General features: G+C 35.6%; 1 protein-coding gene across 1 annotated transcript; it reads right to left on the bottom strand.

Moving 5' to 3' along the window:
* Nucleotides 1-19,421: 19,421 nt before the first annotated feature.
* Nucleotides 19,422-20,336, bottom strand: LOC139842798 (uncharacterized). Its single transcript, XM_071832902.1, has one exon. The coding sequence runs from the start codon at nt 20,334-20,336 to the stop codon at nt 19,422-19,424; it is 915 nt and encodes a 304-aa protein (XP_071689003.1).
* Nucleotides 20,337-20,641: the final 305 nt, after the last annotated feature.

The raw sequence follows: 20,641 nt of genomic DNA, 5'->3' as shown, positions 1-20,641 counted from the left end.
AATAAAACCCTAATACATTAATTAAAACCCTAATCATTTATTTATTACTAAACCCTAATATTAAATACTACTTTAATTAACTAAAACCCTAATACTACTTATACTATATTACTAATACTACTTAACACTTATACACTTATACTACTACTTAACACTTACGCTATTACTAATACTTATAATATACTACTTATAGTATAACACACGATTACCATAGTCATTCACGATAGCGTGAAATTACTTGAACATCGACGTTGCTTAAGGCCTAGGGTGATCCTTGGTACCACTATGGGACGCTTGTGGATTACGAATGCCAAACTTAGATTTTGGTCAAGAAATCCTGGGCCAACCGGTGACAATTGGTCATTCTAGTGACTCGGCGGTGGCATAGATGTTTGGGTATGGTCCACAATATCAACCCGACTATAGTAATCATACACCTAGTTATCTTCACACTTAATTGGTGGTAAACTTATTTAGGACAACTCACTAGTGTTCGACACTAACTTACTAAGAGTGGAAACTACTAAAAGTGAAAACTTGCTAAAAGTAGAAACTTACTAGAAATGGAACTTAGTAAAACGAACTATACTTAAAACACTTGCATACTTAAACTTAAATTTGGGCAAAACATTTAATTACTCTTAAATGTCAATAGGTTGACTTTCTGCTCATCCATCCAAACTTTCTATTCTGAGGAATAACAACTCTCTCTCCTACTTACTAAGGTGAACTCATAGCCCCACTCTTTATTGCATGCAACTTATTTATCTTTTTGGGGTGAGACACATGCTACTTTTATTATTTACAATTTAGACACAAGTACCAACTGTTAAACTATGCTATACCCGGCTATGTCCGACTAAGTCCCTACAGTGATATTTTAATTGCTCGTTAAATGAATTCTTAATTATTGGGGATAGGCCTATCGGGAGTAACGACCCCGATACATTTGACCAAGTCATTGTATTACTTAATAATGAAATTATACTGACAAGTATAGATACAACTTGTCATTGGGGCAAACTTTGAACGTTTAGTCTGAATATCACGAATTGGCATAACTTTTTGATCCCTGCGAGATCAACTTTATAAACTAAATCTTGTGGTCTAAAACAACGGTCAAATATATTTGTTAAACCTATGAACTTCACTCAACCTTTTTGGTTGACACTTTAGCATGTTTGTCTCAGGTGACGATTGATCAAGATTATTTACTTACTCCTTATGTGATGCTACTTGGACTTAGGATCAAGAGATATCGCATTTATTATTCTTGCATTTAAAACAATTACTTTATTGTACTTTCCATTATTGTAACGACATTTCGTTTTCCGCTGCGTACTCAATAAAGTTTTTTTTTTTATCATTTAGTATTGTTCTCGTATATTATAATATGTTGGTTTATTTGATATTAATGTCACATTCCCCCAGGCCCTAATTGGGGGTGTGATACCGCGCAGTCGTCATACACACTTAACACTCTTTACGATTTCAGGTAATATTCCTGAACATAAATCCTAACACCGTCGTTGGGCCATCATTTCCGGCTAACCCGAATGATTGTGGGTCATCTTTAACCACCTTTTCTGAGATCATCATCTCGTACTAGACAGTGCTTCGGACTTGAGAGTTAAACTCAAAGAACCCTTAAATCCCTTTGTTTGTTGATCTTGCATGGACCAAACCCCTTGGATTATTTCATGCATGATCAAATTATTATTATTACACACACACACACACATATACTTCCTCCATCCCAATTTTTTTATATTTTATAGAAAAGCATAAATTATATAAAAGATACGGATACACGAGAGCTACATAGACCCAAACAAGGGCCAAACACTTGTGTAACAACCCAACCCAATATCCAACCAAATACACGAAATATATATATATTTTTTTATTCAGCATAGGTGCGCGGCGCGCAGCACCCTAGGGTGCACGGCGCGCACAAGCTCCAACAGCTTCTGTCCGGTTTTGTCAAATTTCAATTAAAGATCTCCCACTTCCCGACATATTTAGACAAAACGCTTTTCACAACATGTTCTAATATGTAAAACTAACACGTTTCAATAATAAAACAAGTTTTACAAACCGGGCTCACATATGGCCGAAATACGAGTTTCGTACAAAATATGAGTTTCGACCACACTAGTTTAAATTCCAAACGACACTATGAGCATGGTGTTTGGGGGTTAAACTACCCAAATCTAGGTCAAAATCCAAAAGCGATATGCCAAAAGCGTCCCCTATCAAAACAAAGCGGGAGCATTGATCCGAACGAACGCCCTTGCCCTTGTCCACTCCAGAGCCTATAAAAAGGTGAACAACGAGAGGGTAAGCTAAAGCTTAGTGAATGCAACAATTATACATATACATATATAACCTACTTACTTGCAATCACTTACACAATACCGCATACAAGCTAGCAATTCGACAACTATGCAAACATTATGCATAAACCAAATCCGCAACTCATAATAAGCTAGTGACACCAGAAGCATATAGTTCACAATTAAATATGCTAATACAAAATTCACACAACCATGGTTAACCAATCGTACAAGGGAACGGTACTCGCTAGAGACCATCGGAGTTCTTAACATCCATTAGTGTACATACGACGCGTAATCACTAACCACTCGGGTGATGTCTTGAACACCGCGACAATTTCACCCCCATGACAATGTGGTGTCTTGAACACCACGACAATTCCACATGTCAATCAACCAATGAGTGGCGTCTTGAACACCGTGACAATTCCACTCCTATGACAATGTGTTGTCTTAAACACCGCGACTATTCCACATGTCAATCAAATTAAATGAGTGGTGTCTTAAACACCGCGACAATTCCACTCGTTACATAGAATGTGGTGTCTTGAACACCGAGACAATTTCACATTCCACGCTACACAAATAAATACTTTATATACGTACACGCATAATTATTCCACTCACCTTAACAATTCGGTGACGGTTCTAAACTTCTGCGAGCTTCAAGGCAAAGTACCTAATACAATAAGTACTCGATCAACACACAAACTAGTCGGACTAAACGCCAACAACTTACACATGTGCATTTAATGACTTAATGCATTAAATGCCCCATTTTTGCCAAAACCGTCCATTTAAGGTCAAGACCATCACGTATCAATAAAAGCTAGTGACTAAGGTCCAACAACACTAACTAATACACAATTAGGGTATTTCATACCCATCTTTCCCAACTAGGTCAATTATTACCCGTTTAACCATTTTAAAGTCACACACCCATTTAGGGTCATCTACGAACCCCATTAACACCCATTTACTTAATAACTAGGTGTGCTAGTAATTAATTAACCAATTATGACTCATAAGTCCATTTAACATTTCCAAAACCCTAGGTTAGTCATCCTTGGGTCCTTATGACCCAATCTTACCCAAGAACACCCAAAATCACCAAATATAGGTTATATGTTTATCACTAACCCAAACCCTAACCCTTAAACCAATTAAAATAAGGAAGTCAAAGTTAGGACATACCACTACAATCAAAACGTAGCTAAAGGCTAGATGAACAACCTTAACACTTGAGCTTTAACCCGAAACAAGCTTCTTCCTCCTTGATTTAAGCTTTCTCTCACTTAAAGGGTTTCTCACTCTAGGAAATTGAATTGGAGAGATGAAGTGGTTGGTGGAAATGTTTAAAGTGTTTCATCCACCACTCAACTGGCCATTTACAGCCTTGAACTCGTCCCCATGTGAAAAGACCACAATACCCTTCATTAACTTTTAATTAAAAGCAGAAAACTGTGCACAGGGCTAGTGCGCGGCGCGCACACATAACCCTGCGCGGCGCGTACAATGGTCTGGGCGGTTTCTAACTTCTGTTTAACTGCACAATGATACCCCACACTTCAAGTACCCTATTTACACCACTGTACAATAATTATTCGGGTCTTACAACTCTCCCTCACTTGAATCGGAGCGCGTCCTCGCGATCCAAGCTGCATGACAAGAGGGAAGATAAACCAACAAGAACTCTTCGGGCTCCCAAGTAAACTCGGAACCGTTACTACGACACCATTGAACTTTATAAGTTCTCACCTCTTTATTCCTCAACCTTTTCACCTTTTCATCGAGTATAGCAATCGGCTCCTCAATATACTCTAACTTATTGTTTAGCTCAATCTCGTCTAAAGGCACCCATGAAGAATCATCCGCAAGACACTTACGGAGATGGGAAACATGAAATGTATTATGGATCCCCGCAAGCTCTTCGGGTAATTCCAAACGATACGCTACTTCACCAACACAAGCTAAAATTTTAAAAGGACCAATAAGCCGAGGAGCTAACTTTCCTCGTTTTCGAAACCGAATAACACCTTTCCATGGCGAAACTTTAAGCATCACCATGTCGCCTTCTTGGAACTAAATTTATCGTCTACGCTTATCGGCATAAGATTTTTGTCTATCTTGGGCCTTTTTCAAATGAGTCCGAATCATATCAATCTTGCTATTCGTCTCTAAAACCAAATCGGTACTCCCGATTTCTCTTTGTCCAACTCCACCCCAACAAATCGGGATTCGATACCTCCCATAAAGCATTTCGTAAGGTGGCATCCCGATACTAGTATGATAACTATTATTGTACGAGAATTTCACCAATGGAAAGTGCTCATCCCAACTATCGCCGAAATCAATAATACACGCCCGTAACATATCCTCCAATGTTTGATTTGTACGTTTGGTTTGATCGTCCGTTTGAGGATGGTACGCCGTGCTCAATTTCAATTGTGTACCCATATCTTCATAAAACTTTTCCCAAAACTGAGATGTGAAACGAGTATCTCGATATCACCTCCTTGATAAACAACTTAGCCAAGGTCTCCGACGATATCGCTTCCCGAATGGGAAGAAACGGGACACTTTTCGTCAATCGATCAACTATTATCCAAATCGAGTCAAATTGGGTTTTCTCCATCTTTGGTAACTTTGTGATGAAATCCATGGTAATGTGCTCCCATTTCCATTTCGGAATTTCTAACGGTTGTAATGTAGTGACCCGAACTTTTCCATGTTTATATATATTAAATGAAATTGTTATTTACATGATTAAGTGTTTCCAACATGTTAAGCAATCAAACTTGTTAAGACTTGATTAATTGAAATAGGTTTCATATAGACAATTGACCACCCAAGTTGACCGGTGATTCACGAACGTTAAAACTTGTAAAAACTATATGATGACATATATATGATTATATATATAGTTAACATGATATTATGATAAGTAAGTATCTCATTAGGTATTTTAACAATGAGTTATATACATAAAATTGAGTTTATTGAATTAAGAAACTCGAAACGATATATATAACGATTATCGTTATAACAACGTCTTACTAAATACATATGAATCATATTAAGATATTGATACACTATGTTTAATCATGATAAATGATAAGTAAATATGTCATTAAGTGTATTAGCAATGAACTATATATGTATAAATAAGACTACTAACTTAATGATTTCGAAACGAGACATAAATGTAACGATTATCATTGTAACAACATTATCTATATATATATATCATACTAAGATATATTAATATATCATAATATCATGATAATGTAATAATTTAACATCTCTTTAGATATAATAAACAATGGGTTAACAACATTTAACAATATCGTTAACCTAAAGGTTTCAAAACAACATTTACATGTAACGACTAACGATGACTTAACGACTCAGTTAAAATGTATATAGATGTAGTGTTTTAATATGTATTCATACACTTTTGAAAGACTTCAAGATACTTATCAAAATACTTCTACTTAACAAAAATGCTTACAATTACATCCTCGTTCAGTTTCATCAACAATTCTACTCGTATGCACCCGTATTCGTACTCGTACAATACACAACTTTTAGATGTATGTACTATTGGTATATACACTCTAATGATCAGCTCTTAGCAGCACATGTGAGTCACCTAACATATGTGGAAACCATCATTTGGCAACTAGCATGAAATATCTCATAAAATTACAAAAATATTAGTAATCATTCATGACTTATTAACATGTAAACAAAATTACACATCCTTTATATCTAATCCATATACCAATGACCAAAAACACCCATAAACACTTTCATTCTTCAATTTTCTTCATCTAATTGATCTCTCTCAAGTTCTATCTTCAAGTTCTAAGTCTTTTTCATAAATTCTATAAGTTCTAGTTTCATAAAATTAAGAATACTTCTAAGTTTGCTAGCTTACTTCCAATCTTGTAAGTGATCATCCAACCTCAAGAAATCTTTCTTATTTACAGTAAGATATCTTTCTAATACAAGGTAATACTCATATTCAAACGTTGTTTCAATTTCTATAACTATAACAATCTTATTTCGAGTGGAAATCTTACTTGAATTTGTTTTCGTGTCATGAATCTACTTCAAGAACTTTCAAGGCATCCAAGGATCCTTTGAAGCTAGATCTATTTTTCTAATTTCTAGTAGGTTTATCCATAAAACTTGAGGTAGTAATGATGTTCATAACATCATTCAATTCATATATATAAAACTACCTTATTCGAAGGTTTAAACTTGAAATCACTAGAACATAGTTTAATTAATTCTAAACTTGTTCGCAAATAAAAGTTAATCCTTCTAACTTGACTTTTAAAATCAACTAAACACATGTTATATATCTATATGATATGCTAACTTAATGATTTAAAACCTGGAAACATGAAAAACACCGTAAAACCGGACATACGCCGTCGTAGTAACACCGCGGGCTGTTTTGGGTTTGATAATTAAAAACTATGATAAACTTTGATTTAAAAGTTTTTCTTCGGGAAAAATGATTTTTCTTATGAACATGAAACTATATCCAAAAATCATGGTTAAACTCAAAGTGGAAGTATGTTTTTCAAAATGGTCATCAAGACGTCGTTCTTTCGACTGAAATGACTACCTCTTAAAAAATGACTTGTAACTTATATTTCCGACTATAAACCTATACTTTTTCTATTTAGATTCATAAAATAGAGTTCAATATGAAACCATAGCAATTTTATTCACTCAAAACGGATTTAAAACGAAGAAGTTATGGGTAAAACAAGATTGGATATTTTTTGATTGTTGTAGCTACGGGAAATATTGTAACAATTCTATAAAAATCATATCCTAGCTAACTTATATTGTATTATACATATATTCTAATATATTATGTATATTGGGATACCATATACACGTATGCAAATGTTTTGACATGTCATATCGACCCATGTATATATATTATTTGGAACAACCATAGACACTCTATATGCAGTAATGTTTGAGTTAGCTATATAGGGTTGAGGTTGATTCCAAAAATATATATACTTTGAGTTGTGATCTAGCCTGAGACGTGTATACACTGGGTCGTGGATTGGGTCAAGATAATATATATCAATTTATTTCTGTACATCTAACTATGGATAACTAGTTGTAGGTTACTAACGAGGACAGCTGACTTAATAAACTTAAAACATTAAAACTTATTAAAAATGTTGTAAATATATTTTGAACATAGTTTGATATATATATACATATTTGTTATAGGTTCGTGAATCGACCAGTGGCCAAGTCTTACTTCCCGACGAAGTAAAAATCTGTGAAAGTGAGTTATAGTCCCACTTTTAAAATCTAATATTTTGGGATGAGAATACATGCAGTTTTATAAATGATTTACAAAATAGACACAAGTATTCGAAACTACATTATATGGTTGAATGATCGAAGCCGAATATGCCCCTTTTTACTTGGTAACCTAAGAATTAGTAAACCAGTCTACTAATTGACGCGAATCCTAAAGATAGATCTATTGGGCTCAACAAACCCCATCCGTTGTAGCGGATGCTTTAGTACTTTGATGTTGTTTTATCATGTCCGATGGATGTCCCGGAATGATAGGGGATATTCTTATATGCATCTTGTTAATGTCGGTTACCAGGTGTTCACCATATGAATGACTTTTATCTCTATGTATGGGATGTGTATTGAAATATGAAATCTTGTGGTCTATTATTACGATTTGATAAATATATAGGTTAAACCTATAACTCACCAACATTTTCGTTGACGTTTAAAGCATGTTTATTCTCAGGTGATTATTAAGAGCTTCCGCTGTTGCATGCTAATATATGGACAAGATTTGGAGTCAGCATGCTTGTATAATATTGTTTAAAACTGCATTCGAAATTTACTTTGTTGTAACATATTATAGTAAACCAATATGTATTGGTAGTGTGTAAGTGTGATATTTTTTTTAGATTATCATTTCTGATAATCTAGGTGGTGTCCTTTAAACCTTGTCGATAAAATAAAGGTTATGGTTTGTTTTAAAAACGAATGCAGTCTTTGAAAAACATCTCATATAGAGGTCAAAACCTCGCAACGAAATCAATTAATATGGAACGTTTATAATCAATATGAACGGGACATTTCATGTAACTTACCATACGGCTTTTGGTGCTCGGCCTTAACTTGCAAACACGTGACACATTGTTCAACATACTTTACGACATCACATTTCATGCCCGGCCACCAATACTCTTTCTTCAAATCAAGATACATTTTCGTCGCGCCCGGATGAATGGAATACTTTGACTTATGTGCTTCATCAAGTAGCACTCGCCGGGAATCTCCCATTCTAGGCACCCACACTCGTCCTTGAAAAGACAACAAACCATGCGGACCTAAAGTAATAGACTCCGTTTGCCTCACGATTCATTCCTCATGCTTATTGTTAACAAAAGCTTCAATTTGAATCTCACCGAGCTTTACAAGAAAATCGTTAGTAATAATCATGCGTAACGACCCTACTCGTATTGCCGGATGTTGACTCTTCCGACTTAACGCATCCGCGACCACATTCGCCTTACCCGGATGATAAAGTATTTCACAATCATAGTCTTTTACCACATCCATCCATCTACGTTGACGATAATTCAAATCTCGTTGATCAAAAAGATGTTTTAAGCTCTTGTGATCCGAATAAATCGTACACTTGACACCATACAAGTAATGGCACCAAATTTTCAATGCATGTACAACCGCCGCCAACTCAAGATCATGAGTCAGATATCTCGTTTCGTGTTCCTTTAATTGTCGAGAGGCGTAAGCGATGACTTTACCTCTTTGCATTAAAACATACCCGAGCCCATTTAAAGACGCATCACAATAAACCGTCATGTCTTCTACCCCTTCCGGCAACACTAACATCGGAGCTTGACATAACTGCTCTTTTAATAATTGAAAAGCAATTTCTTTCTCGTTCTCCCAATTAAATCTCGCGTTCTTCCTCGTGAACTTCGTCAAAGGAGAAGCGATTTTAGAAAAGTCTTGGATAAACCGACGATAATAACCGGCCAATCCAAGGAAACTTTGGATTTTCGTAGGCGTAGTCGGTCGTCCCCAACTCTTTACCGTCTCAATCTTTCCCGGATCTACTTGAATACCATCTTTGTTCATAATATGGCCAAGGAATTGAACTTCCCTTAGCCAAAATTCACATTTGGAGAATTTTGCATACAACTTCTCCTTCCGCAACGTCTTCAACACACCACTCAAATGATGTCCATGTTCCTTCATACTCTACGAATAGACAAGTATGTCGTCAATGAACACAATCACTGACTTATCCAACATAGGTTGGCACACTCGGTTCATAAGATCCATGAATGCCGCCGGTGCATTCGTAAGACCAAAAGGCATAACTACAAACTCAAAATGCCCATAACGCGTTCGAAAGGCCGTTTTCTCAATATCTTCCTCATGGACCCGCATTTGGTGATAGCCGGACCGTAAGTCGATTTTAGAAAAGTAAGTCGCGCCTTGGAGTTGATCAAACAAATCGTGAATCCGAGGCAATGGATAAAGATTCTTGATTGTCACCTTGTTCAACTCCCGATAATCAATGCACATCCGTATACTACCATCCTTCTTCTTCACGAATAAAACTGAAGCACCCCATGGAGAAGCACTCGGTCGAATAAAACCCTTTTCAAGTAATTCTTGGGTTTGATTTAACAACTCTTGCATTTTCGTTGGTGCTAAAGGATAAGGAGTTTTAGCAATTGGAGTAGCTCCCGGAACTAACTCAATGCGAAATTCAACTTGTCTTTCCGCCGGAACACCCGGCAATTCATCCGGAAAAACGTCTTCAAATTCACTAACCACCGGAATTTCACGAATGGATGGTGGCTCTTCGCGGGTATCAACTACATAAGCAAGGAAAGCCATGCCACCACTAACAAGAAAACGACGTGCCCGTGCATAAGTGCATAATGGCACAAGTCTTCTCCGTCTCTCACCATGAATAATTAACTCTCCCCCACTTGGGGTCTTCACACGAATAGATTTTTCATGGCATGCAATATCGGCTAGATAACGATCGATCCAATCAATACCAACGACAATATCAAATTCACCCAAGGTCATCGGGATAAGATCAATTTTAAACGTTTCGGAACCAAACACAATATCACAATCATTACACACGTCGACCCCTAGCACCGTCTTACCATCTGCTATTTCGACTTCTACCGGATGACTTCACTTAGCTAGCAGTTTATCAAGCTTAGACACAAAACTTGGAGAAACAAATGATAAATTAGCACCGCTATCAAATAGGATCCTTTCCAGATTAGAGTTAACCATGAAAGTACCTGAGACAACATCATTTAATTACTTGGCCTCATCATGGGTCATTAAGTAATTTCATCCCCGAGCCGTACCCGCCGCCTTCTCCAACTTCTTAACATGATCATCCCGCAACTCGGGACACTCCGGCCTTCGGTGCCCTTCTTTACCACAATTATAACAAGTGAGTTTGGTTGTAGTAGATGGTTTGGCACAATCACGGGCCATATACCCCCTTCGTCCACAATTGTGACAAGAATAAGGAAAAGCCCCGGAAGCCCCTTTCTTCACACTACCAACACTCTCGGTTGCACCTTTACTCTTCTTGTTCGAATGACTAGTAGCTTCGAACTTCCTTTTGCCAAAAGTGGAGCCACTCTTTCTCAAGGGGAGTGACTCAAAACCTTTGGCCATATCAAACAACTCATCAAAGCTTTTCACCACATTTACACTAATCTTATCTTGATAGTTGTCGTTCAAGATTCGATAGAAGTCTTCCTTCAATATTTTATCATTCCCGACGTACTCTGGGAACAATTGGGTCTTTGACAAGAAAACGGATTTGAGAGTGTTCAAATCCATCGACCCTTGCCTCAAGGCACGCAACTCGTCCTTAAGTCTAGTAAGATCGGCCGAAGTTCGGTACTCGTTGAAAAAATCCGCCTTGAACTCTTCCCAAGTGAAATCTGAAATGTCCCGTTCATATTGATTATAAACGTTCCATATTAATTGATTTCGTTGCGAGGTTTTGACCTCTATATGAGACGTTTTTCAAAGACTGTATTCGTTTTTAAAACAAACCATAACCTTTATTTTATCGACAACGTTAACAAGACACCACTTAGATTATCCAGAAATGATAATCTAACAAATATCACACTTACAAACTACCAATACATATTAGTTTACAAATATTAATATGTTACAACAAAATAAATCTCGAATGCAGTTTTAAACAATATTATACAAGCATGCTGACACCAAATCTTGTCCATATAATAGCATGCAACAGCGGAAGCTCTTAATAATCACCTGAGAATAAACATGCTTTAAACGTCAACAAAAATGTTGGTGAGTTATAGGTTTAACCTATATTTATCAAATCGTAATAATAGACCACAAGATTTCATATTTCAATATACATCCCATACATAGAGATAAAAATCATTCATATGGTGAACACCTGGTAACCGACGTTAACATGATGCATATAGAATATCCCCTATCATTCTGGGACTCCCTTCGGACATGATGAATTCAAAGTACTAAAGCTTCTGGTACTTTGGATGGGGCTCGTTGGGCCCAATAGATCTAACTTTAGGATTCGCGTCAATTAGGGTGTCTGTTCCCTAATTCTTAGATTACCAGACTAAAAAAGGGCATATTCGGTTTAATAATCCAGCCATAGAATGTAGTTTCATTTACTTGTGTCTATTTTGTAAAACATTTATAAAACTGCATGTATTCTCATCCCAAAATATTAGATTTTAAAAGTGGGACTATAACTCACTTTCACAGATTTTTACTTCGTCAGGAAGTAAGACTTGGAAAGTGGTCGATTCACGAACCTATAACAAATATGTACATATATATCAAAGTATGTTCAAAATATATTTACAATATTTTTAATACGTTATGCTGTTTTAAGTTTATTAAGTCAGCTGTCGTCGTTAGTAACCTACAACTAGTTGTCCACAGTTAGATGTACAGAAAATAAAGCAATATATATTATCTTGAATCAATCCATGACCTCGTGTATACAAGCCTCAGGCTAGATCATAACTCAAAGTATATATAATATTTTGGAATCAACCTCAACCCTGTATAGCTAACTCCAACATTACTGCATATAGAATGTCTATGGTTGTTCCGAAATATATATATAGATGGGTCGATATGATATGTTAAAACATTGTATTCATGTATATGGTATCCCAAGATTATATAATATATTAGAATACATGTATAATACAATATGAGTTAGCTAGGATATTTGTTACCAATTTTCATGTAGCTACAACAAGAAAAATTATCCAATCTTGTTTTACCCATAACTTCTTCGTTTTAAATCCGTTTTGAGTGAATCAAGTTGCTATGGTTTCATATTGAACTTAAGTTTATGAATCTAAACAGAAAAAGTATAAGTTTATAGTCAGAAATACAGGTTACAAGTCATTTTTGTAAAGGTAGTCATTTCAGTCGAAAGAACGACGTCTAGATGACCATTTTGGAAAACATACTTCCACTTTGAGTTTAACCATGATTTTTGGATATAGTTTCATGTTCATAAGAAAAATCGTTGTCCCAGAATAACAAATTTTAAATCAAAGTTATCATAATTTTTTATTAACTAACCCAAAACAGCCCGTGGTGTTACTACGACGGCATATATCCGGTTTTACGGTGTTTTTCGTGTTTCCAGGTTTTAAATCATTAATTTAGCATATCATATAGATATAGAATATGTGTTTAGTTGATTTTAAAAGTCAAGTTAGAAGGATTAATTTTATTTGCAAACAAGTTTAGAATTAACTAAACTATGTTCTAGTGATTACAAGTTTAAATCTTCGAATTAGATAGTTTTATATGTATGAATCGAATGATGTTATGAACATCATTACTACCTTAATTTTAGTAGGTAAACCTACTAGAAAAGCGAAAAATAGATCTAGCTTCAAAGGATCCTTGGATGGCTTGAAAGTTCTTGAAGCATAATCATGACATGAAAACAAGTTCAAGTAAGATTTTCACTCGAAATAAGATTGTTATAGTTATAGAAATTGAATCAAAGTTTGAATATGAGTATTACCTTGTATTAGAAAGATATCTTACTGTAAATAAGAAAGATTTCTTGAGGTTGGATGATCACTTACAAGATTGGAAGTAAGCTAGCAAACTTGGAAGTATTCTTGATTTTATGAAACTAGAACTTATAGAATTTATGAAGAACACTTAGAACTTGAAGATAGAACTTGAGAGAGATCAATTATATGAAGAAAATTGAAGAATGAAAGTGTTTGTAGGTGTTTTTGGTCGTTGGTATATGGATTAGATATAAAGGATGTGTAATTTTGTTTACTTGTAAATAAGTCATGAATGATTACTAATATTTTTGTAATTTTATGATATATTTCATGCTAGTTGCCAAATGATGGTTCCCACATGTGTTAGGTGACTCACAAGGGATGCAATGAGCTGATCATTAGAGTGTATATACCAATAGTAAATACATTTAGAAGCTGGGTATTGTACGAGTACGAATACGAGTGCATACGAGTAGAATTGTTGACAAAAAAGAATGAGGATGTAATTGTAAGTATTTTTGTTAAGTAGAAGTACTTTGATAAGTGTCTTGAAGTCTTTCAAAACTGTATGAATACATATTAAAACACTACATGTATATACATTTTAACTGAGTCGTTAAGTCATCATTAATCGTTACATGTAAGTGTTGTTTTGAAACCTTTAGGTTAACGATCTTGTTAAATGTTGTTAACCCATTGTTTATTATATCTAAAGAGATGTTAAATTATTACATTATCATGATATTATGATGTATTAATATATCTTAATATGATATATATACAATTAAATGTCATTACAACGATAATCGTTACATATATGCCTCGTTTCGAAATCCTTAAGTTTGTAGTCTTGTTTTTACATATGTAGTTCATCGTTAATATACTTAATGATATGTTTACTTATCATAATACCATGTTAACTATATATATATATTCATATATATGGCATCATATAGTTTTTACAAGTTTTAACGTTTGTGAATCACCGGTCAACTTGGGTGGTCAATTGTCTATATGAAACCTATTTCAATTAATCAAGTCTTAACAAGTTTGATTGCTTAACATGTTGAAAACACTTAATCATGTAAATAAAAATTTTATTTAATATATATAAACATGGAAAAGTTCGGGTCACTACAAAATCCATACATTGTTCTTCACCATAAAGTTGGATCTCCGCGTCCCACCACAATTTAGCATCGCCCCTTAACATGCTACAACCATACCTCATCTTTTTATTGAGAGGGCATTCACAAGTACGAAAAGCCCCCTCCATATCGGAGATCCAACGGGTACTCTTAAGTGGATCTCGTTCACCATCAAAGGTGGGAGGTTGAGAATCCTTGAAATTCTTGTAGAAAAAGTCCCGTCTTCTCACATTATCTTCTTGTAGAACAAGCTTAACTTGTTCCTTAACCACATTGACTAGTTGCTCGTCAATCGTATCTAGAAACATCTTCTTAACGTCTTCGAGAAACTCCACTTTTTGACGTTTAAAGATGGCCTCCACTTTGGCCGTAAACTCGAGGTCCTCGCTCGTACCTCCTTCATGGTTTTCGGGTCCGTTTCTCGTCTTCATACTATAAAACGGAAATAGATTAAACAATGAAACAAGAGGACAAGACACAAATATATATATATACACCTCATCGCCCCATCTTGCTCAACAATCGTCGTACATCGCTTATTTGACATGATTTGAACCCGTAACAATGGTAGCTAATCATTGTTACGCGAGCACGTCGCATTAACTTGCTAGTACAACGTCTATCTCGCTTGATGATTGCAAATACAACACAAAACAATTAGCGCATAGTTAGTTCACCTAAACCTAGGCACTACCCAATTCCCGGTCCGACCCGTCTCCTACAAGTCCCGCATAAAGCGCATTCACAATAAAGTCTAAGTCTAGGCACCTATCTCAAGTCACCTAAATCCCTTAGACCATGCTCTGATACCACTTGTAACAACACAACCCAATATCCAACCAAATACACAAAATATATTTTTTTTATTCAGCATAGGTGCGCGGCGCGCAGCACCCTAGGGTGTGCGGCGCGCACAAGCTCCAACAGCTTCTGTCCGGTTTTGTCAAATTTCAATTAAAGATCTCCCACTTCCCGACATATTTAGACGAAACGCTTTTCACAACATGTTCTAATATGTAAAACTAACACGTTTCAATAATAAAACAAGTTTTACGAACCGGGCCCACATATGGCCGAAATACGAGTCTCGTACAAAATATGAGTTTCGACCACACTAGTTTAAATTCCAAACGACACTATGAGCATGGTGTTTGGGGGTTAAACTACCCAAATCTCGGTCAAACTCCAAAAGCTATATGCCAAAAGCGTCCCCTATCAAAACAAAGCGGGAGCACTAATCCGAACGAACGCCCTTACCCTTGTCCACGCCAGAGCCTATAAAAAGGTAAACAACGAGAGGGTAAGCTAAAGCTTAGTGAATGCAACAATTATACATATACATATATAACCTACTTACTTGCAATCACTTACACAATACCGCATACAAGCTAGCAATTCGACAACTATGCAAACATTATGCATAAACCAAATCCGCAACTCATAATAAGCTAGCGACACCAGAAGCATATAGTTCACAATTAAATATGCTAATACAAAATTCACACAACCATGGTTAACCAATCGTACAAGGGAACGGTACTCGCTAGAGACCATCGGAGTTCTTAACATCCATTAGTGTACATACGACGCGTAATCACTAACCACTCGGGTGATGTCTTGAACACCGCGACAATTTCACCCCCATGACAATGTAGTGTCTTGAACACCGCGACAATTCCACATGTCAATCAACCAATGAGTGGCGTCTTGAACACCGTGACAATTCCACTCCTATGACAATGTGTTGTCTTAAACACCGCGACTATTCCACATGTCAATCAAATTAAATGAGTGGTGTCTTAAACACCGCGACAATTCCACTCGTTACATAGAATGTGGTGTCTTAAACACCGAGACAATTTCACATTCCACGCTACACAAATAAATACTTTATATACGTACACACATAATTATTCCACTCACCTTAACAATTCGGTGATGGTTCTAAACTTCTGCGAGCTTCAAGGCAAAGTACCTAATACAATAAGTACTCGATCAACACACAAACTAGTCGGACTAAACGCCAACAACTTACACATGTGCATTTAATGACTTAATGCATTAAATGCCCCATTTTTGCCAAAACCGTCCATTTAAGGTCAAGACCATCACATATCACTAAAAGCTAGTGACTAAGGTCCAACAACACTAACTAATACACAATTAGGGTATTTCATACCCATCTTTCCCAACTAGGTCAATTATTACCCGTTTAACCATTTTAAAGTCACACACCCATTTAGGGTCATCTACGAACCCCATTAACACCCATTTACTTAATAACTAGGTGTGCTAGTAATTTATTATCCAATTATGACTCATAAGTCCATTTAACATTTCCAAAACCTTAGGTTAGTCATCCTTGGGTCCTTATGACCCAATCTTACCCAAGAACACCCAAAATCACCAAATATGGGTTATATGTTCATCACTAACTCAAACCCTAACCCTTAAACCAATTAAAATAAAGAAGTCAAAGTTAGGACATACCACTACAATCAAAACGTAGCTAAAGGCTAGATGAACAACCATAACAGTTGAGCTTTAACCCGAAACAAGCTTCTTCCTCCTTGATTTAAGCTTTCTCTCACTTAAAGGGTTTCTCACTCTAGGAAATTGAATTGGAGAGATGAAGTGGTTGGTGGAAATGTTTAAAGTGTTTCATCCACCACTCAACTGGCCATTTACTGCCTTGAACTCGTCCCCATCTGAAAAGACCACAATACCCTTCATTTAACTTTTAATTAAAAGCAGAAAACTGTGCACAGGGCTAGTGCGTTGCGCGCACACATAACCCTGCGCTGCGCGCACAATGGTCTGGGCGGTTTCTGACTTCTGTTTAACTGCACAATGATACCCCACACTTCAAGTACCCTATTTACACCACTGTACAATAGTTATTCGGGTCTTACAACTTGTGCCCAAGACGAAGCTAACAAAGCAATAATAATGAACAAAGATGTCGAGGATGCATATGAATGTACATGAAAATAATACAACATATAACTTCCGGGGTATGATAACCAATTTAACCACTCAATCATTTTAGCTTTAAGTCTTCATGAGATTCAATCGAATGATTGACCTGGATTTCGTTGAAAGCTACCGGCCCATTCCATATTTCCATGATATTTTTTTTGAAATTTTTTTGATTATGATTCCTCCAAATCAAATAAGTACATGACCACACTACCGCTTGCAATATTTTGGACCCTAAAATAAAAAGTGGACGATTGCAATTACCATTGAGAGCCTGAGATTAATAGTTCTGTCATTCTTTGGCTTTAGGGTCTAGCCAATATTACGTGTTTTATTTGTAGCTTTGGTGTATTAGTTTTTTAGTTATGTTACTCTTTGTCCAACATGTTGGTGGTTAGTTTGTGTTATAATAGCTTGTTTGTTCGCTAATGTTTTATGTTTGTTCACTATTCTAGTTTTGTATTCTTGTTGTAACGGTTTGTATTATGTTAATCTTTGAATACGTTTATTTATTATTGATACTTCTAAAAAAAGGAAAAATACAGCACTAAAAATAAATGTTGTAAATATTAAATATATACTCAATTCGTCTTATAAAAAGTGTTTTGTTTAACTTTTTGTTTTAGATATATTGGTAATTGTATAATTTATTCCTCAATTAATGTTTTTGTGAAGATTAAGTAACAAATTAATTGTTATATTTAATGTTGAATTTTCAATAACAAAATGGTATAATTGAAACTTTAATAATTTTTTTATTGTTATTTAGTGTAAAACATAATAAGTACGGAGTAATATTTTTAGAAACAAATAATATTATAATAATAATAATAATAATAACGAGGATAAATTTTTTTGGGACTCGAGGAGCAATAGTTTACTAGAATTTATTACCAGTAGTCATATAATACTACTCAATAACAACATCCATTACAAATTACTCTGGCAAGTCGGTAAGTTTCTTCATGTGATATGTAGGTACGTTTGTCTCTTTGTTTTTATATGCTGCCAATGTTAATTAGTTGGGTTTATCTGGATCTTTAACCAATGTTATTAGATCCACATCAATGGTTAATGATTTGTATACGCCACTATTTACTTTTATTCGTCTGTCAGTAAAATTTGTTTTTATAATGTTATATAAAGAGTACATAGTAGAATATATATCATTAATTATTATTATTAATTTTATAAAAACTCATTCAGCAGATAAAGCGAAGTGATGTAGATTCACTATTTTTATTTCCCAACCGAATTGTTACTGTTATTTCCTAGCATCCGTCAGTTTTCCATTTGAAAGAATTTTGCTGTAAATCAAAGTTACCTAAGCATTTTAAAGTAAGTTCGATTGACAAGAGTTTAAAAGCAATATACAAAGGAGGCAAAAAGGAAATATCAATTATCAATATTTATAAAGGCAAAAGACTTTGTACAATATTTATTCCGTAAAAAATATTGTTGATACCTCATGATTAATACGAGGATCATATCCATGCATAAATATTCATGAGGGATAAGATGTAAATATGGATAAAAATTAAATTATACCTGAAAGAACATAGGACTTCTTTAGTATAGAAAACATAATTTTTACGAGTGAATTTTTTTTTTTTTTTTTTTTTTTTGAAAGGCAAGCAAAATATTATATCAGAAAAAAATATTACATGGGAAGATCCATAAGTGTATGGATCAGGAAAACAAGCACTGATCAGAAAACAAGAACACGAACAGAAGCTACACAACCACACACAAGAAAAGCACAACCAACTAGCATAATTCTTTCGCAAACATAATCTAGGTAATGATCATATTTGCGTGAGGTACACGTTCGGATTAGATAACCAAGTATGCCAATCGATTTTCTTTCTTCTCGTTCTATTTGAAATCCATTCGAAAGATACGGTTTGTATTTCATTAAGCGCTGCCGGAGGGTTCCAACACTTTCCTCGGAACACCATGTTATTCCGATTTTTCCAAACGAAATACGCACCAATCCATCTAATAGCTAACCAGAAAGATTTCCCGAAGTTCGAACCTGCGATTGGATTGTTGCTTTCACCGAGAACATTAGATAAACACGAGTTATTAAAATTACCCATATTCCACCATCGAAAAATACGGTCCCACACCTCAGACGCGTGTTTGCACGAAACTAATGAGTGTTCCACTGATTCCAAGTCGTCATCGCATAGCGGGCAACGAACACTGTGAAGGTCAATACCCCGTTTATCTAGCTCGACTCTTACCGGTAGTCTACCTTTTAATGCTCTCCATACGAAGATTTCAAGTTTTTTTGGTACCAATTTATTTCGTATAGTACCATGCGCTGAATCTGATGAACCCAGGAACTGCTCGTCAATAATCGAAGATAACGTCTTGACCTTGAAAATAGCATTCGTTGCTAGTGACCAATTCCATTTGTCTTTGATTCTGCAATTAAAAGACGATGTTGATAAAATCTTGAGTAGTGTATCCAGCTCAGTTCTAACTCTTCCATTTGGCTCTCGTTTCCATCTCCAGACTGCCGAGCTTTCAAAATCATCATCACCCCTTCGGTCTTTGATTGTTGCATCGGGTTGGAGATCAAGTCTAAATAATCTTGGGAAGAGATTACATAGCTTATCGTCTCCAATCCAATGCTCTTTCCAGAATAGTGTATTACCGCCATCGCCCACCGTCTTTATGAATGTGTCTTTGAAATAAACCTGTGAGTCTTCCATATCTCTGCCTGCTAAAATAATGTTATACCAAATGCCATGATTTGTGGATGTTTCGTTATCCGAAATTATTCCACCACACAAACCATGGATGCTACGAATAATTTTGGTCCAAAGTGAGTCATTTTCGGTTTTGAATCTCCACCACCACTTTTTCAATAGTGCTAGATTTTTACTTTTTAGAGAACCAATGTTTAACCCCCCCTTCCCGTAATTATTTAAAACATTTTCCCATTTTACCCACGAATTTTTTTTGCACCCGATCCCGACCCGCCCCAAAAGAAAGAACGTCTCACACTCTCCAATAC

This window comes from Rutidosis leptorrhynchoides, chromosome 4 (genome assembly GCF_046630445.1).
Source record: "Rutidosis leptorrhynchoides isolate AG116_Rl617_1_P2 chromosome 4, CSIRO_AGI_Rlap_v1, whole genome shotgun sequence".
Taxonomy (NCBI): Eukaryota; Viridiplantae; Streptophyta; class Magnoliopsida; order Asterales; family Asteraceae; genus Rutidosis; species Rutidosis leptorrhynchoides.
This window is presented reverse-complemented; position numbering and strand designations above follow the sequence as displayed.

Bases quoted from the DNA above. Each gene is read 5' to 3' on its own strand.
- LOC139842798 (XM_071832902.1), bottom strand. From the start codon at position 20,336: ATGGAAGACTCACAGGTTTATTTCAAAGACACATTCATAAAGACGGTG.